This window comes from Genypterus blacodes, unplaced genomic scaffold (assembly GCF_046128005.1).
Source record: "Genypterus blacodes isolate CSIRO-AG114 ecotype Tasmania unplaced genomic scaffold, CSIRO-AGI_Gbla_v1 ptg000156l_1, whole genome shotgun sequence".
NCBI lineage: Eukaryota > Metazoa > Chordata > Actinopteri > Ophidiiformes > Ophidiidae > Genypterus > Genypterus blacodes.
In genome coordinates, this window is record NW_027466957.1 from 8,982,890 (window position 1) to 9,000,000 (window position 17,111).

Consider the following 17,111-nt stretch of genomic DNA (forward strand, 5'->3'; position numbering starts at 1 on the left):
CACACACACACACACACACACACACACACACACACACACACACACACACACACACACACACACACACACACACACACACACACACACACACACACACACACACACACACACACACACACACACACACACACACACACACACACACACACAGTGACGTCTGCTCATGCTTACAACAGCCTCTGTTCTGTCCTAATATAGAAAGAGAAGCCATGTTGACTTCCCCCTTATCTAGACGTACACCCGCAAGCTGTGTGTGAGACGGAAAATTAGCAACAGCACCCAGACACATACACACACACACATCCCTCCAACCATCCAAATCCACTGATGCGCCCCGACCCTTCCCCTCGTCCCCTCTTCCCCTCTTCCCATCTGGCGATCCAGACTGAGCGATGGCACAGAATGCGAGCCAAGCACACGCTGACTCATGATTTGAGATAATCATATTGGTAGATCAGTGTTGCAGGTCTGCACACACATACACATTCCACTCCACACAAAACGACATATAGCACAGGATCACACACACACCGATCAATGTACAGATACAAAACCTGGTTCTTCAATCAAAACTCATTCATTGATCAGATCAAACATTTAGCAGCGTTATTGCGTCCATGTATATTCTGTTCTCTCTGTGTCTGGGTTGCACTTTGTTTCTAACTTTTTATGCCACGTCAGGTTACAGAACAGCGTGTGTGTGTGTGTGTGTGTGTGTGTGTGTGTGTGTGTGTGTGTGTGTGTGTGTGTGTGTGTGTGGAAGGAAGGAAGGAAGGAAGGAAGGATGGTGGCGCATAATAGCTTTATTAAATTGCTGAGGAAGGTGAGCTGTGCTTTTTTTAGTTATTAACTGACTCCCTCATTAGTGCTGTGTGTGTGTGTGTGTGTGTGTGTGTGTGTGTGTGTGTGTGTGTGTGTGTGTATGTGTGTGTGTGTGTGTGTGTGTGTGTGTGCGTGTGCGTGTGTGTGTTTGTGTGTGTAAGCAATTTAATGGTGAATAATGTAATGATCACCACTGAACCAACTGGACGAACACACACATACACACACACACCCCACAACCCCACAGATATGCATACTGGAACCTGTAGACACCCAAATCACACACACACACACACAAACGCACACACACGCACACACAAACAAGGAGCTGGCCTGATCTTCTGTTTGTTGAATAATGCATTAAGGGGCTTGTTGCCACGAGGAAATGATAAGACAGTGTTCTCATGCTATAGAGGAGGTTTAATTATCCGCTCTGTGTGTAATCACATGGAAGCAGCTTCCTATTCGTCTTTTATTAAGCCTTTTTATAGCCGTTACAGCTGAGGGGGCATTCTGTGATGAATTATTGAACAATCCGGCTGTGCGTATATGTGCATTTCACTGTCACACAGTTGCAAACTTCCTTAAAGGCAATTTGGACAAATGAAACAAACACTGGAAGCAGGATGTTGCCATGTTTCAGCTTAAACTCGGGAGAGAACCTCTTAAAATAGATTTGTTTGTTTTGTGTTTGCTGGTGAGTTTCATTACACTGCCGAGGCCTCGTGTTACCCGGCAAACTACCTGCATCCCCTCGCAGAAACTCTCACACACGGAGCTTAAATCAGTTCGGTTTATGCTGCTGGAGGGAAAAACCTGGGAGGAGATTTAGTTTTCTGGACCAAAAAAAAGAAAACCAGAGCTTGAAACTGAGCACAAATCCATTTTTATGTGCTTCTCCTCTGTATAAACACCACTAATTCTCCTCGCCAACCTCTGTAGATGTAAGTTTCTTCTTCTATGCAAGTGAGAGAAAGCGAGTGAGTCAGCTGGCTGGCGCTCTACCTGGACGCCCTCGGTTCCGGGCTGCTGCAGCAGTTTGACGGTGCGTGTGTGCGCCGCTCTCTGGCCGCGGCCATCGTGCCAGGTCAGGTTGCTGCCTCCGGCGCGGCGCGGCAGCTGGTAGCTCAGCTCTTCGGCAGATAACGTGTGCTCCAGGGAGGCACGGCAGAAGCTGAAGCTGGACGCCGCTGTGGGGGGAAAGAAGAGAGAGGGAAAGAAGGAGAGAGAAGAAGAAGAGAGAAGGGATAAGAAGGAACTCGGATAAGTACTCGGTTTGTATTGTTCCTGATCCTGAGATATCACTGCAAGATTCAAGTAAGAGCCAGAGGGGAACAGCTGAAGGTGACAATCTTTTCATTTCAAAATGGATCTATGCACCCTCAGGCGCGCGCACGCACACACACACACACACACACACACACACACACACACACACACACACACACACACACACACACACACACACACACACACACACACACACACACACACACACACACACACACACACACACACACACACACACACACACAGGATGATACGAGTGCTCATCTGCCAGACACAATAGAGGAGAAACGGTAAACAAGGACCGACGTGAGTGAGATGAAGAGACGGAGAGATGGAGAAAGAGAGAGAGACTGTGGACGGGAACACAGACTCCATTCATCAGTTTTTTAATATGAAAACTCTCTTTACAACAGCAAAAATGACTCGCAGTCTTTGGGGAACGAGGCTTAAAACAAGGACACATTTCATTTGTTTGAACACAGAATGTAAAATCACCAATGAACTTGTAAACATGTCAGTTTATAATATTGCTCTGTCTGCTTTTATTTTCGGAGGAGAACATACAGGTGGATTACTGCAGCCTGGATCCATTTGTCTTTATACTGAAACAATAAGGGACCAAGCTGACGTGTCCCAGGTGGCAAGAAACAAAACAACGCAGACTTGAGACCTTGTTTACATTGAGGATTTCATGCATCTCACATCTGGACTGTGTCCTCACGGTGTAATCGCAGGGTTTCGATTAGTGTGTATCTGTTTGGAGAGCGTCTTGAGTGCATTTACGCCTGCGTTCTTATGTCGCCTTGTTCCCATTGAGCTATAATCCAGAGACGGGAAAGTGTCGTCCTGACAAGCACAAAGCTGTCAGCCGTGGAAAACAAGAGAACATTCCATCTGCTGAGAGCTGCAGAGGGAGAGTCAGAAAGAGACGCCGTGTGACAGCTGAGGCCCGTGGGAGACACCTGGCCGGGTGAGGGGGGGAGGGTGGGGTGAAGGTGAAGACACCCTTCCACAAACACACACTCACACTTTGTCTCAACCCAGAAGTGTGTGGATAAAGAGTTCACACAGACATGATGGAGGAATAAAAAGGATCGAGGTGAGAATAAGAGGAAGAGAGGACCTGTCAGGAAGCACTGACGGGTAACCTTTCATACCTCCTCATCCCTCTATCTCACCCACCCTGCCTCTGTTTTGTTACCTACTCATGCAGCAGGATGTCTCTCTCTCTCTCGCTCTCCCTCCCTCTCTCTCTCCCCCCCCCCTCCCCCGCCCTCTCTGCCCGTCTGACGTTGGCTGTCAGGTTGTTTGGGTCGTCGGGACAAACCAGACCCGCCTCTGATGTAATTACTGCCAGTCAGACTGAGGGGGAGGAGACAGGAGGACAGAACGTGGGAAGCTAAGCGTTTTGAAACCCTAAAGACGTGTCAATCAGGCAGAAAAGTGAGTGAGTGAGAGAGAGAGAGAGAGAAAGAGAGAGAAAGAGAGAGAAAGAGAGGGAGAGATGGTGCTGCTGCAAATGAACACAGAGATCCGTGCGAACTGACAGGAAAGTGAACAAACTGCAGCCGAGAAAAAAGAGAAAAATAGCTTCATTTGGCGAAGCCGTAGAAGAGGCGAAGAGGAGGAATGTAAACTTTACAAATCATTCCTAAGATGGAGTGCAGCATTACGACTGTGTCTTAACCTCTGCTACATCATCGCGCCCGCCAACCTCCTGCCGTCATAAAATGAAGACAAAGTGCTCGTTCTTCCCGCTTTTAATGGACTCCGCCGGCTTAACCTCCCGGCTCAGGATCCACTGAGCATTTTAAATCAGACGAAAGCGACTAAATATCCATCTGCCCGCGATATCACTATGCATTGCGGAACTTCCTAGAGAGTCTGACGAGGCAACAGAGGCCTGTTCATCACAGAGACGTTTGTGTTGGAAGAGCTAATCCCTCACCTTCACCTTCTCCGACGTCTCCCCACCCCGCCCCCTGTCATTAATCGGTGTTGTATCATCTCCAGCCGCCCTTCAGAATGACTTTTATCACCTGGAGTGGTTGGACAAGGGGACAGCAAAGGGATGATGGAGACAGATGGGGGTGAAAGATGCATGATATGTGTTTGCTCTGAGTTACAGTCAGTGAGCGGATGAAGATAGAATGGAACGCAGAGCAGTCAGCCATCCTCAAAAATGGAGAGAAAGGAATGCTGGAAGTACAGTAAAGATGCAAAAGTCAAGGGCGAGGTGTCAGAGTGTGTGTGTGTGTGTGTGTGTTAGATAGGTAGGTCAATAAAGGCTGAGCTCAGTGGAGTGTAACCTCGCATCACCTCCTCTTGACTGAGCAGCGGCTAAATCTCGGCGGTATTCCCTTCAGAAATGGTAATTAAGCTGTTAGGTACGGCACCCCGGAAGGTCGTTCCAAGTCAAATCCCACCGTATATTAACATGGAATCTCGAGACATTTAATCATTTGCCTCCGAAAAACCGGAACGTCTAAATTGGCCCCGCGTGGAATATTTCGCTTGCGTCTGTGCTTTTTTTTTGTGTGTTAAGTTTTCCATTTCACCTTTACAACCTTGGCACCTCGCGTTCCTCGCCCCTCTTCCCTCCAGCTAATCCCACATATTTTCCGGCGTCGTATAAGCAGGGGATAGAAAAAGCGCGAGGTTGGCACCGCTCTTCCCTCCGCCAACCCACCAACCTCTTATTCAACCCCAACAGATACAAAACATTTCTATTTGCAGGAGGGAGCAGGGTACCGTCCTCATTCCTCTGTAATCTGGAAAAAAGGGAGAAACGTAATCTGGCAGTGATTTCATGCCTGTGTAACACATTAAACCTGCCCCCCTAAATATAGCATCGAACTGCAGCTCCCTCTACGTCTCTACATCTCTACTCGTTGATCCAGATTTGTTGGTTCTATAATACGGTCGGGCCTGTTTACAGTTCTTTCACTCCGCCCGCCCTGGTTCTAACCCCAAAAATGAGCCATGAAATTACTCCATTCTGAGCGAGAGAGGGAGGCGGGGGAGGGAGGGGGGGAGGGTGGAATCTGGTCGCAGCTGAAAGAAATAAATATAAAAGTCCGGACCCTGGGGTTTTTCCCATGATGCACCGCAGTCTATTATCCACTCTGACATGAGAAGTTGCAGCAGAGGCTCGGTCTGAGGTTTACCTTTCACAAGCCATCAGTGTCAGGGGAGGGAAATGGGGGCGACACAATAGACGTCCACGATGCAGATACAGACCGGAGATAAAAGAAGAAGAAGACGACGACGCTGGTACATCCGCGTATCTGTGTAACGTCACGTCTGGGTTGGTTCGGGTCAGTGTGCATGTGGTCAGGGCGGCGCAATGCTTGACCCAGAACGCAGGTGCATTTGACATTTGGGTTATAATGCTGCCTGTCACAAAGGCCAGAGCGATAAAGAGCAAACACACCTCGGCCTATTCGCTTATATAAAACTGGAAGGAATATTTCAACCACATTTCCACAAGAGGCGGACAAAACCGGCGATTATCCATCAGCGTGTCACCGAACATACCATCACAGATCGCTTCCCATAACCCGCGCCCCGCACACACTCCTCCACCAGAGGTCAGCAGCCGTCACATCCACTCCCGCTCAAAGACGGAGCTCGCTCCACGTTTCGCACGAGAGGAGCAGAGGAGGGAAAGGAAGGATGACACAGAGGAGGAGATGAGATACGGGGGTCTGACATGGTCTTGCCCTCTTAAGTGGATCAAGGAAGCGAAGCCCCGGGGGGAAAACGCGGGAATACACGAGGAGGAGGAGGGGGACAGAGAGGTGGACATGACGAATACTGAGTAGACGAGTTTAAGGAGATGGTGAAGCGTAACAATCAAATCTGGATGCTTGGCCCAGAATGTCAAACGTCTGTCCGTCTCTTCTATATCTCTTCATCATCTCTTCATCATCTCCCTCTGGTCCTGGTATCACGTGTCTGGTTGCGTGAGCGGCGACGGGGCCCGAAGGAAAGATGACATCGTGCTCTTTTGTGTACAACCAGTGTATTACGATCATTTGGCAGACGCTTTTATCCAAAGCGACTTACATTACATTACCACCCTTTGCAGAGGGGGGAGCAATTGAGGGTTCAGTGCCTTGCTCAAGGGCACCTCGGCAGGGGCCCGAACCGGCGACCCCTCCGGTTCCCAAGCGGAAGCACTACCCACTGAGCCACTGCCTCTGTCAGCCTCTGTAGCTGTCACATTACAAACAAAACAACATCTGACTCTGGCCCGTCCAAATCTTTAAACATCTCAGCAGGTTTCTCAGGAGAGGCCACAAACAGAAACGACGGAGGAGAATTTAATGAAAAGAAGCGCATAAATGCTTCCGCTTAGACAACATCGGTTCTTAAATTATGTAGTGTTTGTTTCCAGCTGCTCCCGAGACGCTATATGTCCTGTCTGAGCCGATTAATGCGTGTTTTGGGTAATATATCATAATCCTGAAATCCTCCGTTTCTACTTTAACCGAGTGTCTAGCAGGAATGAAGCAATTTGTCATTGCTTATCCACTTCGGTTGTAAACCAGCGTTTATCCAGAGCCGCTCACACCCCGGAACCCCGGCTCACACGGGAGCTGAGTCACATGAACAGAGATGCAAACTGTAAGTAGGTGTCAACGCCTGCGAGGAGGCTTCACAGGTCCACAAGAGCTAAACGGTTCAGGACCCAGAAGGAGGAAAAACTCTGGATGTTTAAAATGAAGACAGGAAGAAACGCTGGGGGAGAGAGAAGGAATCAAAGAGAGGTCCCTTCATCTAGGACAGCCAGGTGTGCGAGAGGAAGGTGTAGGAGGCAGAGAGAAGATTACAAAGACGAGATGTGACGAAGCAGCAGGAGAGAAACAACACCAGAGAAAGAGAGAGAGAGAGAGAGAGAGAGAGAGAGAGAGAGAGAGAGAGAGAGAGCATTAGCACCCTTCACACTGGCCCAGAAGGAGACGGCTGCCATCTGTAGGGGTCAGCCTAGGAGTCACACAGAGGGAAGCTGCGCACCAACTAACACCATCAGTGGGGGAGTTAACACACAGCATACACACTCTTCCTAGACTTGTCTCCGTGGTAATGAGAGTGGACTACAGTTCATTGTGACGGTCGCATGTGGTCTGTAAATCGATGCGGCGCACTCACGCTGCGCCCAGGCAGAGAGAGAGAGAGAGTGAAAGAGAGAGAGAGAGAGAGAGAGAGAGAGAGACGGGACGTGGAGGGTTCGGCGCTCGATACTTTATTGAGCGTCCTTAAGCCCTTTCTGTCACACTGGAACCGTGCTTTGTGTGTGTGTGTGTGTGTGTGTGTGTGTGTGTGTTTATGGATCTCTGGTATAGCTTTAGTAGAAATGTCTGAAACTAACCCACACACAACATAAAGGTTACAGAACACCGAGAGATTTGCCGACAATGAAGTGACTGTGGTGAGAGTTGGGCGATAATCTGATGGAGAGCCATCATCACGACATCCACACAAAGACACGACAGGATGGAGGGATAAAGGAAGACAAAGCAGAACGAGGAAGAGGAGGGAACGGGCTTAACAAAGAGCCGGTGAGACAGGAGATTAGAATGAAAGAAAAGATAATGCTCTAAAGCTGAGAGGTAAACGGAGAGAAGGACGGAGGGATGAAGGAAGAAGAAAAGGTGGTCGGGATGCATGCAGAAGTTCGAGGCGGCACAGGAAGGAAGGAGGAAAGAATAACAGTTCAGTCGTGTTCCACTGGCAAAAGTATGACAAGTATAAACAAAAAGGAGAAACCGTTTCCTCCATTCGGGGCTCGGAGACAGTTTGAACCCAGAGCGAGCGAACAGTCGCCTAAACCCCTGTGTCTCTGCGGGCGTTTGCTCTGCTGCTGCGCCACAGAATGACATTTTGCGGGGAGCAGTTTGAGCTGAATTAACAGCTGTAGCAGGTGTCTGGAACGGTGTGCGTGCGTGCGCTTGTGTGTGTGTGTGTGTTTACATGCAATACTCGACGGCCGTGTTCCTTCAGGATTGTTCTTGTTTTCAGTCTTGCAGCGAGACAAATTGGATCACTCCTGGACACACTTGTCCATTCTCACCCTTGTCTGCACACACACACACACACACACACTACCCCCAATATCCCACCTGTCTCTGCTCGGAGTGGGGGGGAGGGGCTTAATTGCCATGTTATCAGCTCCACTCCTGCACTGCCACTTTGCCTGGGATGGACATGCCAAATACATCTCCTCCACACACACACACACACACCCCCACACTCATGCCTTGTTGTGGCACACTCGCAGACACCTATGCTTTCCTCAGGCTGTGTTGTCAGGTATGAGAGTAGACAGGCAGCTGGTGCAAAGCGGACATTTTTTGGGGGGAGGGGGCGGGTGAGACAGAGGAAGAGGAGGATCAAAGTTGTTTGTATTCATTATGCACACATGAGGACAAACACGCCAGCACACATCAATACACATCAAGTCCCGGCAGGAGCCTCGTGTCCGGGCTGAGAGATCCCAAGGGGTCCTACAAACACACACACTACCTCACTGACACACACACACACACACTCACCTTCACTTCCTCTCTGTGGAACTTTTTCTTCCTCACCCTCTGTCTTCTTTTCTTTTACCTTCTTTTACCAGACTGGGTCCAATCATAAAGCTGGTTGTGGTCTAATCAATAACTTCTGACTAAATAGAGTAATTCCACTCCCTAGCTTTCATGGATTCCTAGCTTGGTGAGTTATAGCAGAAGTTGGTGTAATGAGCGTGTGATTATCAGCTCACTCTTATGTGCTTTTTGTTGCAAATCCATCAAAATGTCACAACATTCTAAACGTGTTGCCTCAATATTGACAAATCCCTTAATGTTGACTTCTCACAACACAAAATGTTTCACACACAGCATGATTTAGATCCTCTGACATGCCTATATGAATTAATGAACCCAACTCTGTGTGTGTATGTGTGGGTGTGTGTGTGTGTGTGTGAACTTGTTAACACCGTCACCTCTCACAGCTACCCGAGTCATTCTTTCCTAACATAACAGCCCTGGTTCCTTCCCTCTCATCCACTCCACTGAGCCATTTCCTCGTTATCGCTCAGCTACCGAGACGTCAAACCCAATCTCACCCACACACCCACACACCCACACACACACACACACACACACACAAGAACGGGACACACACTCCAATTATCCCACAGACACATCATGTTAACAATGGGGCATTAATATCTCATATGGAAGTAACACACACACACACACACACACACACCCCTGCTTGTGCCACTGTACCACATGCACTCGGGCTGATTGTGAGCCATTTTCTCTTTAGATGAGAGAGGACATGGGAGACGTGCTTCATTATCTAACCCTTAATTATTGCATTTTCAGACAAATTAGATGAATCTCTCACCCCAGTTTTAGTGGATCTGCTTCCCTCCGCCCGTTACTGAGGCCTGTAACCCACTTTACAAAGTCTCATCTCTGGTCTGGTGTTTGAGAAGCTTCCCCTCCATATATAAAACACGCAGGTTCTTGTGAACTTAATGTGTCCTCTCTTTCACTTTCCCCCTGATTCCGCCGCTGAATATCTCACAGTCTAGCCACACGCGAGCGGCTATAGCTTAAGCTGTGTGTGTGCGGTGTGGATGTGTGCGTCTCTGTCTGCCTGTGTGTGTGTGTGAGTTCCACTGCATGCAGAGCACCAGTGACCTGATATGTAGGGCGAGACCGTAACGCTTGGATGACTGGTTCCCGCCCCCCACTTACTCTGACTGACAGCTCTGTAACCTCGGCTGACTCCCGCGACGACGCTTTGGCCTCGCTCCCACCTGAACGTCTGTCATCCTCTCTCTGCTCTGTATAACAACTGTTTCTAGGGGGGGTGGGGCAAATTCTGTGAAGCGTCATCACAGGAATACAAGACGTGACAAGACCAGACAAAGTGGAAAGAGACGGAATAGATGTTTATTGGGGACATTGGGGCGATGATGAACTGATGGATGTTTATCCCTTAAAGCAGCTGTCAACACACCAAAATGTCTCACATGGCCCCAGGTGTTTGTATGAAGTCAGAAGATATGTGGCTACGTTTCATCACCACTGGATGTTTCTGTCTCTCAATCCTGTCCTCTTTCAGGACCGACACAGGGCTTAGCCGGCTCCATCCCCCCAGCCTCCATCTCACACTTTTAATGGGACAAATCCCTCCTAATCTATAGGATAAGATACATCAGCGGCACGCTCGCAGTGGAATTCACTCAAATCAGGTTAAAAGGGTGCAGACCTCCAAGAACGCAAAGAGCGCACAGGCATTGTCAGACACTAAGTGACACAGGGAGGGGGGGAAAAAAAGGCAGAATAAAAGGATCACAGACGAGCACAAATCCCAAAGGAGGGGAGAGAGGATGAGGAAGACAAACACAGATGAGGATGAATGAGAGACAAGCAGGGAACCTGAGAGGGGAAATAGGAGTGGAGCTGGATTTATACTCAGTTTAGACCTGGATGCAGAACAGGTCTGGGATTTCTATCTGGAGCAACAGATTAGAATAAAGTATAGACGACATTGTAAAATATTTCATTTTTTCCGGGGAATTTATGCGCAAACTGAGTCACCTCCGTCTCAGGGTAAGAGGTCATATGCTGAATATGTCATTATCCAATAAAGTTACCACAAAGCTTCACTAAGAGGAGCTTTTAGAGGATTTTCTTGTCATTTGTCATTGACCAAGTTCATTTGTGCATTTCCTGAAAATCCTGTCACTTTTGTTAAATCTCTGAGGTTTTTCTTTCTTTAAATATGATGTGTGGACGTGCAAAACCACGTCAGAACTGGGACGACCTTTAGCGTGAAGTCAGTAAGACGGCACAAAGGCGCCATAAGAGAGCCGCAAACCCATTGGACGACGTGGAAGGTAACACACATGTGTCGCGCTCTCTGCTCCATAAACGTCCTTGCAGTGTCAGTCCACTCTAAATCTCTACAGCGTTACCCTGCCGATGACGTGACACATTTCATGAGCGCCATATGGTTTTTATAACCAAGCAAACGCCTCCCCGGGGCTCCGTTAGCATTATAAAGTTTGTGAAGTGTAAAACTCAACAAGCTCAATCAGCATGCAAGGGATTGTGGGACTTGTGCGAGTGGCAAGGGGGCTCCAGATATGTACCATAGAGAGAGAGATGACAGGCACGGGGGAAAACAAGAGAGTGAAATAACAATGAAAATACAACGTTAAGCGAGAGGCGCAGTCGTGCGGAAACAGGAAAAGCGGATGTGTGAAGGAGACCAGGGAGAGGATGGAGCTGCGGTTAACCGACGCCCAGCTCCTGGGCAGCGGAGATGACACGCCGACACTTGGCTGCCTGTTGACATTGGCAAATTGAGGGTCCGTTCAAGCAGCACGGTGACAGCTGGAGGAGGCCGCAGACTGTCAGAGCGGGTGTCAATGGTTACAGCACACTGCAGACAACACACACACCGAGGGAGGGAGAGACAGAGAGAGAGAGAGAGGGAGAGAGAGAGAGAGAGAGAGAGAGAGAGAGAGAGAGAGAGAGAGAGAGAGAGAGAGAGAGAGAGAGAGAGAGAGAGAGAGAGAGAGAGAGAGAGAGAGAGTGTGTACAGTAAGTGAAGGTGAGAAGTGTGGAGGGCGGACAAAGAGATGAAGGTGAGAGAGAGAGAGAGAGAGAGAGAGAGAGAGAGGGAGGGAGAGAGAGAGAGAGAGAGAACTAAAAGGTCAGTAAGAGGTGAACCCAGACAGTTAGCGGAATTGCTTTCTATTTTTGGGAGGTGTGACCGTCGTGTCGAGCTAAGAAGTCTCAAACACGCTCAAACTTATTTGTACTTTATCTGTACTTTGACATAGCCTCTCATTAAGCTTAAACTAGCCTCAATGCAGACCAAATTTGCGGCAATTTGTGCTCTGAAATCACAATCGGTGCTTTAATTGCTTTTGGGGCAGATGAGCTGCGACTGGCGCTGCCGAGCGAGCGAGCGAGCGAGCGAGCGAGCGTGTCTGTCTTGTTAGGTTGTAGCCGCAGCCATCAGCTATTTGTTTTAATGGCCAATCTGCACCACAGGCTCCACTGACCCTCCAGCATTTGGTGAGAGGGGGCGGGGCCGGTCTATTAACAAAGAACGAGAGGCTCCGAAGCTCGACCAATCAAGCCAGGCCTCGCTAATTAGACTGTTTGTTTAGCAGGATGTACGGGGGGAGAGGATAGCAACTGGAGGAGAAGGTCGGCCGCTCTCTCGCTCTCCTTGAAACTGCAGGATGAAAGACATTTGGCCAAGGATGATCCAGAGGACACGTGGAGGTTATTATTATTATTAGTGGAATCGTCAAGTCTCTTGTATTCCCGGGACAGATGTAAATGATGGTCGGCAACAGTGGACGATATTCATAAAAGCCAAATTGAGTCATTACGATTCCACTGACGCAATTATAGCAAAAAATAATCGCACGCAGAGAGATTCATATGAAAGGCAGAAATGCACTGATTGAGTTGGCGGCGTGTGAAGAAAGAGAAAGAGAGGGAGAGAGAGAGAAGGAGGGAGAGAGATTGAGTTTCTGTGTATTAAGTAGCGAGGGTGTCGTACAAACGCGTTACAACTCCAGCATGAAATTATACGCAATTAGTGCGACCCCTCAGAAAAAATGAAATCTCTCTTTTTCATCTTTCCTCACCCTTTCGGCCTCTCTCGCTTTACTGAGGGCTAATTACGGGAGAGAAATTGGATATGGGCCTGTGCACATTCTAATTCAGAGGGAGAGGGAGAGGGAGAGGAAGAGGAAAGGAGGGAGAGAGGGAAGGAGGGTGAGAAAGAGTCAAGTCGGACCCGGGACGTGGGCACAGGAGAGAGAGAGAGAGAGAGAGAGAGAGAGAGAGAGAGAGAGAGAAAGCCAAATGAGACAGATTTGAAGGTTGTGGCGAGATGAAGCGTGACGTCGAGAAACATCGACCTCATACTGTACAACAGCCCAGCGGCGCCTCAGTTTGCTCCCCCAGTTAACCCCGTGCTGGTCTCTGCTCTGTCTTCTCTTAACACTTGATCGATATGTGAAGGTCCCGTGGGGCCGCTGAGTGAATGTCTTTACCTAATGAATCAGCCTCAGTCCAGCCCGTCTCCACTCGCTGAGCCAGAGGTCAAAGCAGTTGGCGTGTGGTCAGGGCGGGCCGCTGATAGATCAACTTGATCAATAATTCATGAATGTTTTCCCCCATTAACACAAACTCTGTAATGGTACGTTTGACTTGTATTGAAATTAATTGCTGCATTACTATTAGAGCAATTTATAGGGTATTTTCTCATTTTAGTGAATTAAGGGTAATGCAGGCGTTGTAATCGTCTTTAAAAAACAACACACTCAATCCATTGTGACTTTATTCTTCTGTGTGTGTGTGTGTGTGTGTGTGTGTGTGTGTGTGTGTGTCTACAATTCAGAGGCTCAGGAAAGCATGTGTGCCTGTGTGTGTTTGTTTGTATGCGAATGTCATGTTCAAGAGGATTCTCAGTGTATGAGGCCGACAGACAACCGCCCAGTCGTAAAGAAGAAGAGGATGATGATGATGGACTGGAGAAGGAGGTTAACAGTCTGTCTGTCTTTCTCACACACACACACACACACACGCAGGTTCAGAGAGTAATAGAGCCGAGCTGAGCACAAAATGGAGAGGCTGAAGTAAAACATCTTGTAAACGGTGGATTTTGCATTCGCAGGAACTCGATTCACGGCTTAATTGCCGGGCCCTCACCTCTAAAACTCCAGACATATATTACTGCATACTGTGAAATATGCAAATGATCTCAAAACTGCAGCCATCAGATGTAGAATGTAGCAGAGTCATAAGAACAATGCAACGTGGAGATGTAGAAGAAGAAAGAAAGAAAATAAGAAAACAGACTACACCTATCCTGTTCTATTCTTGTTTCCATATTTACTTACTTTACTCCCAACAAAGCCAAACACACATTTTGCCTCCACCCCCAAAATGCACCAAATGTCCCCAGTCTCCTGCAGGCAACGGCACACAAACACACACACACACACACACGCACGCACACACACACACACACACACACACACACACACACACACACACACACACACACACACACACACACACACCCTGGGGAAACGACAAAGGGCGTATTTGTCTATGTCAAGCCAACACTCCACACCCCAAAATCCCCCCATCCTCCCACACACTGGCATGCTGGCTTTCTTCCTGCTTCATCTGCATGTACACACACACACACACACACACACACACACACACACACACACACACACTCACTCACACACACACACACACACACACACACACACACACACACACACACACACACACACACACACACACACACACACACACACACACACACACAGCATAAATAGCACACAGCAAAAAGGCACAGACACACACACACACACATACTGGAATCCTGTGGCACAGAAAGAGAGCCCCACTTGAAGGGGCAATTACCATCCAGTTGAATGAGCACGAGTGTGGGATCAGTGTGTTGTGGGATAAAGCCGGTAAAGCCTCAAACAGAACTGTTAGCACCAATAAACATATGGATTTTTGTACAAATGATGCCTCTCGTGTGTTTTGCTCTAATGACGACAATTGTTGTGTAAGCATCAGTTTGTGTCTCATTTTAGAGATAAACACCTACACAGATTCTTCCACACATTACTCACCTTCATCCCTCCTCCTCCTCCTCCTTCCTTCCACCTTCCACACATCCATCTTGTTGTTAGTGAACATGGTCCATCTCCCTCCTCTGCCTCCTCACACTGAACTGTCTGCCCTCATGGGGTCCATGCTACTGATGGATAAATGGGTTGTACTTGTTTCTGACCCTCTCTGTTTGAGCAGTATTGGCTCCAGCTCAAATTGATCCAGAGTATTGTCCAGAGTGTGTGTGTGTGTATTTGTATTCCTACCACTTTACAGATGGATGGATGCCACCCTAGTGTTCTCTGCATCAGTCCAAATCTTTAAATATACTGCCTGCTGTCCCTTGGAGTGGACACACACACACACACACACACACACACACACACACACACACACACACACACACACACACACACACACACAGTCAGACAGACAGACAGACAGACAGACAGACAGGCACACACACACACACACACACACACACACACACACACAGACACACAGACACACACACACACACACAGCTGGCCAGCTTCTGGGTTGCCCCCCCCTGCCTGTGTCTGGTATGACACAGTGGCTCAGCACCATCATCTCTGTGGCAGCTTATCTCAAATATGACAATACAGCCAGATGTCCTGGCTGATTTTAAGCAAACTGCATATTCCATCCACTCTAAATGGCCCCAACATGGAGGGAAAACAATTACAAAGCGTAATGCACCGTGCTCGGCCAGCAAGGATGCAATTTGCAAGATGAGACAAAAACGTCAGCTATACAATTTCAAATTGCACTGACAGTGTAGTGCTGCATATCTGTGGCAGCCTGCTTCACAATGCCAGCGCAACATCCTCACAATGGGAAATCAATGCCCAATTTATCAATCAACCCAAAAAATCCACTGTATATTTGCGCTCCCCAGGCACGACTCTCTCACAGGAGTCCAGGGACTCTGTGGTGTTTCATCAAGTTCCTCTGGGCCTTGTCATAAACTGAGGAATAGACAAATTTGTTGTGATGTCATTTGATGAGGCGTCGGCTGTTTTATTCCCACTTACAGCACAAACAGCACAAGTCTCTGTGTGACTCTTGTGACTCTGGAATATTCATTTGAGCTGCATGAATATGAAAATGTTGTGTTCACTGGTTGTAAACCGGGCCTCTTCAAACTGTAGACCAACACTCATTAAAGTTGAAGTGGCACACACACTGTCAGGGAGGCATCAGCTCCAGGGGCACTGAATACATTAATGATGTTTAACTAAACTATGGATTAATTATAGATAATCCAATGTGTCAGCAGGCGTACAAGCATAACTGACAGAGCGTCCTAGCCGGAGAGATGCTAATGAAGAGCTAAGCTGCTTCATTGGACGGGGGACAGACAGAAGACACACTTGGCACCGCACTGATGCTCCCACGAGCAGAGAGGAGCTCCGGTTACGTTTGCCAAACACAAGAAAGGGAAAAGATGACAACAACTATGGTAAAACAATAAGTCAAACTCACACACACACAACAACACAACATATTTAATCAGTGCTGTGCCCTCAAGCTGTGGAACTGAAGTAATGTTATATCTATTTCAGCATGTTTTTGTGGATATTTGAGGCTTTCTGACTGAACCAGAAAAGTACATTTTCCAACAATATCACTGCCAACTTGTATTTTTAAGGCCCAATAAGGCAGATGGAGACTCTAAATTATAGACTACTTAACATTTAATTATAGATCCCAATCATATAGCCGTATGCTGTCCGTTTCAGCACCACTTTGTGGCTCCATTGCGCATTGATTGAAGTTTTAAAGAGTGTGTCTCTGCACTTCAACGTCTCATGTGAAGTCTGGAAGAAGATTTGAGCTGAAAACTGACCAAATCCGCGCAGTTCCTCAATGAAGGGACATTATAGCAGAATGCACGTTGTTTATTGTAGTTTCTGTACATTCAGTTCAGATTTTAAACCCTCTGTCAATACGCTGCTCCGAGAGAAATGAACAATAAACTTCGGATTAAATCGCCTGAGTGTCACATCTGGTAGAATATAAGAGGAAATAAATAACAAACAATAAAGTCACGGATGCAGATAAAGTGATTTGCTCTTACCGTCCACAGCCATAGCGGGTCTGAGCGTGTATCTCTCCGTGGTGTCAGCAGGGCGCTCCCATCCTCCTGCCGAACGGATCAAATATACGGTGGGTGAGGACAAACCGCGTCCGAGCTCCTCTCACACACACTCACACACAAACGCTCACACACACCAACAAGAAGAAGAAACCGGATCGCACTGCCTCCCTCTCGCTCCGTCCACGGCCATTTGTCGT

The 17,111-nt window shown here is 48.0% G+C and overlaps 1 protein-coding gene across 1 annotated transcript in view; it reads right to left on the bottom strand.

Annotated features, from left to right (window-relative positions):
* Positions 1-16,999, bottom strand: part of LOC143013425 (sterile alpha motif domain-containing protein 10-like) — a 31,304-nt gene extending 14,305 nt beyond the window's left edge. Inside the window, exons 1-2 of the mRNA XM_076167048.1 lie at positions 16,894-16,999; positions 1,828-2,012 (exon numbers count right to left, since the gene is read on the bottom strand). Coding sequence (XP_076023163.1) covers positions 1,828-2,012; positions 16,894-16,906 — 198 coding nt within the window. The 5' untranslated portion in view covers positions 16,907-16,999. The remainder of the gene's footprint in view (positions 1-1,827; positions 2,013-16,893) is intronic.
* Between the last annotated feature and the right edge of the window lie 112 nt (positions 17,000-17,111).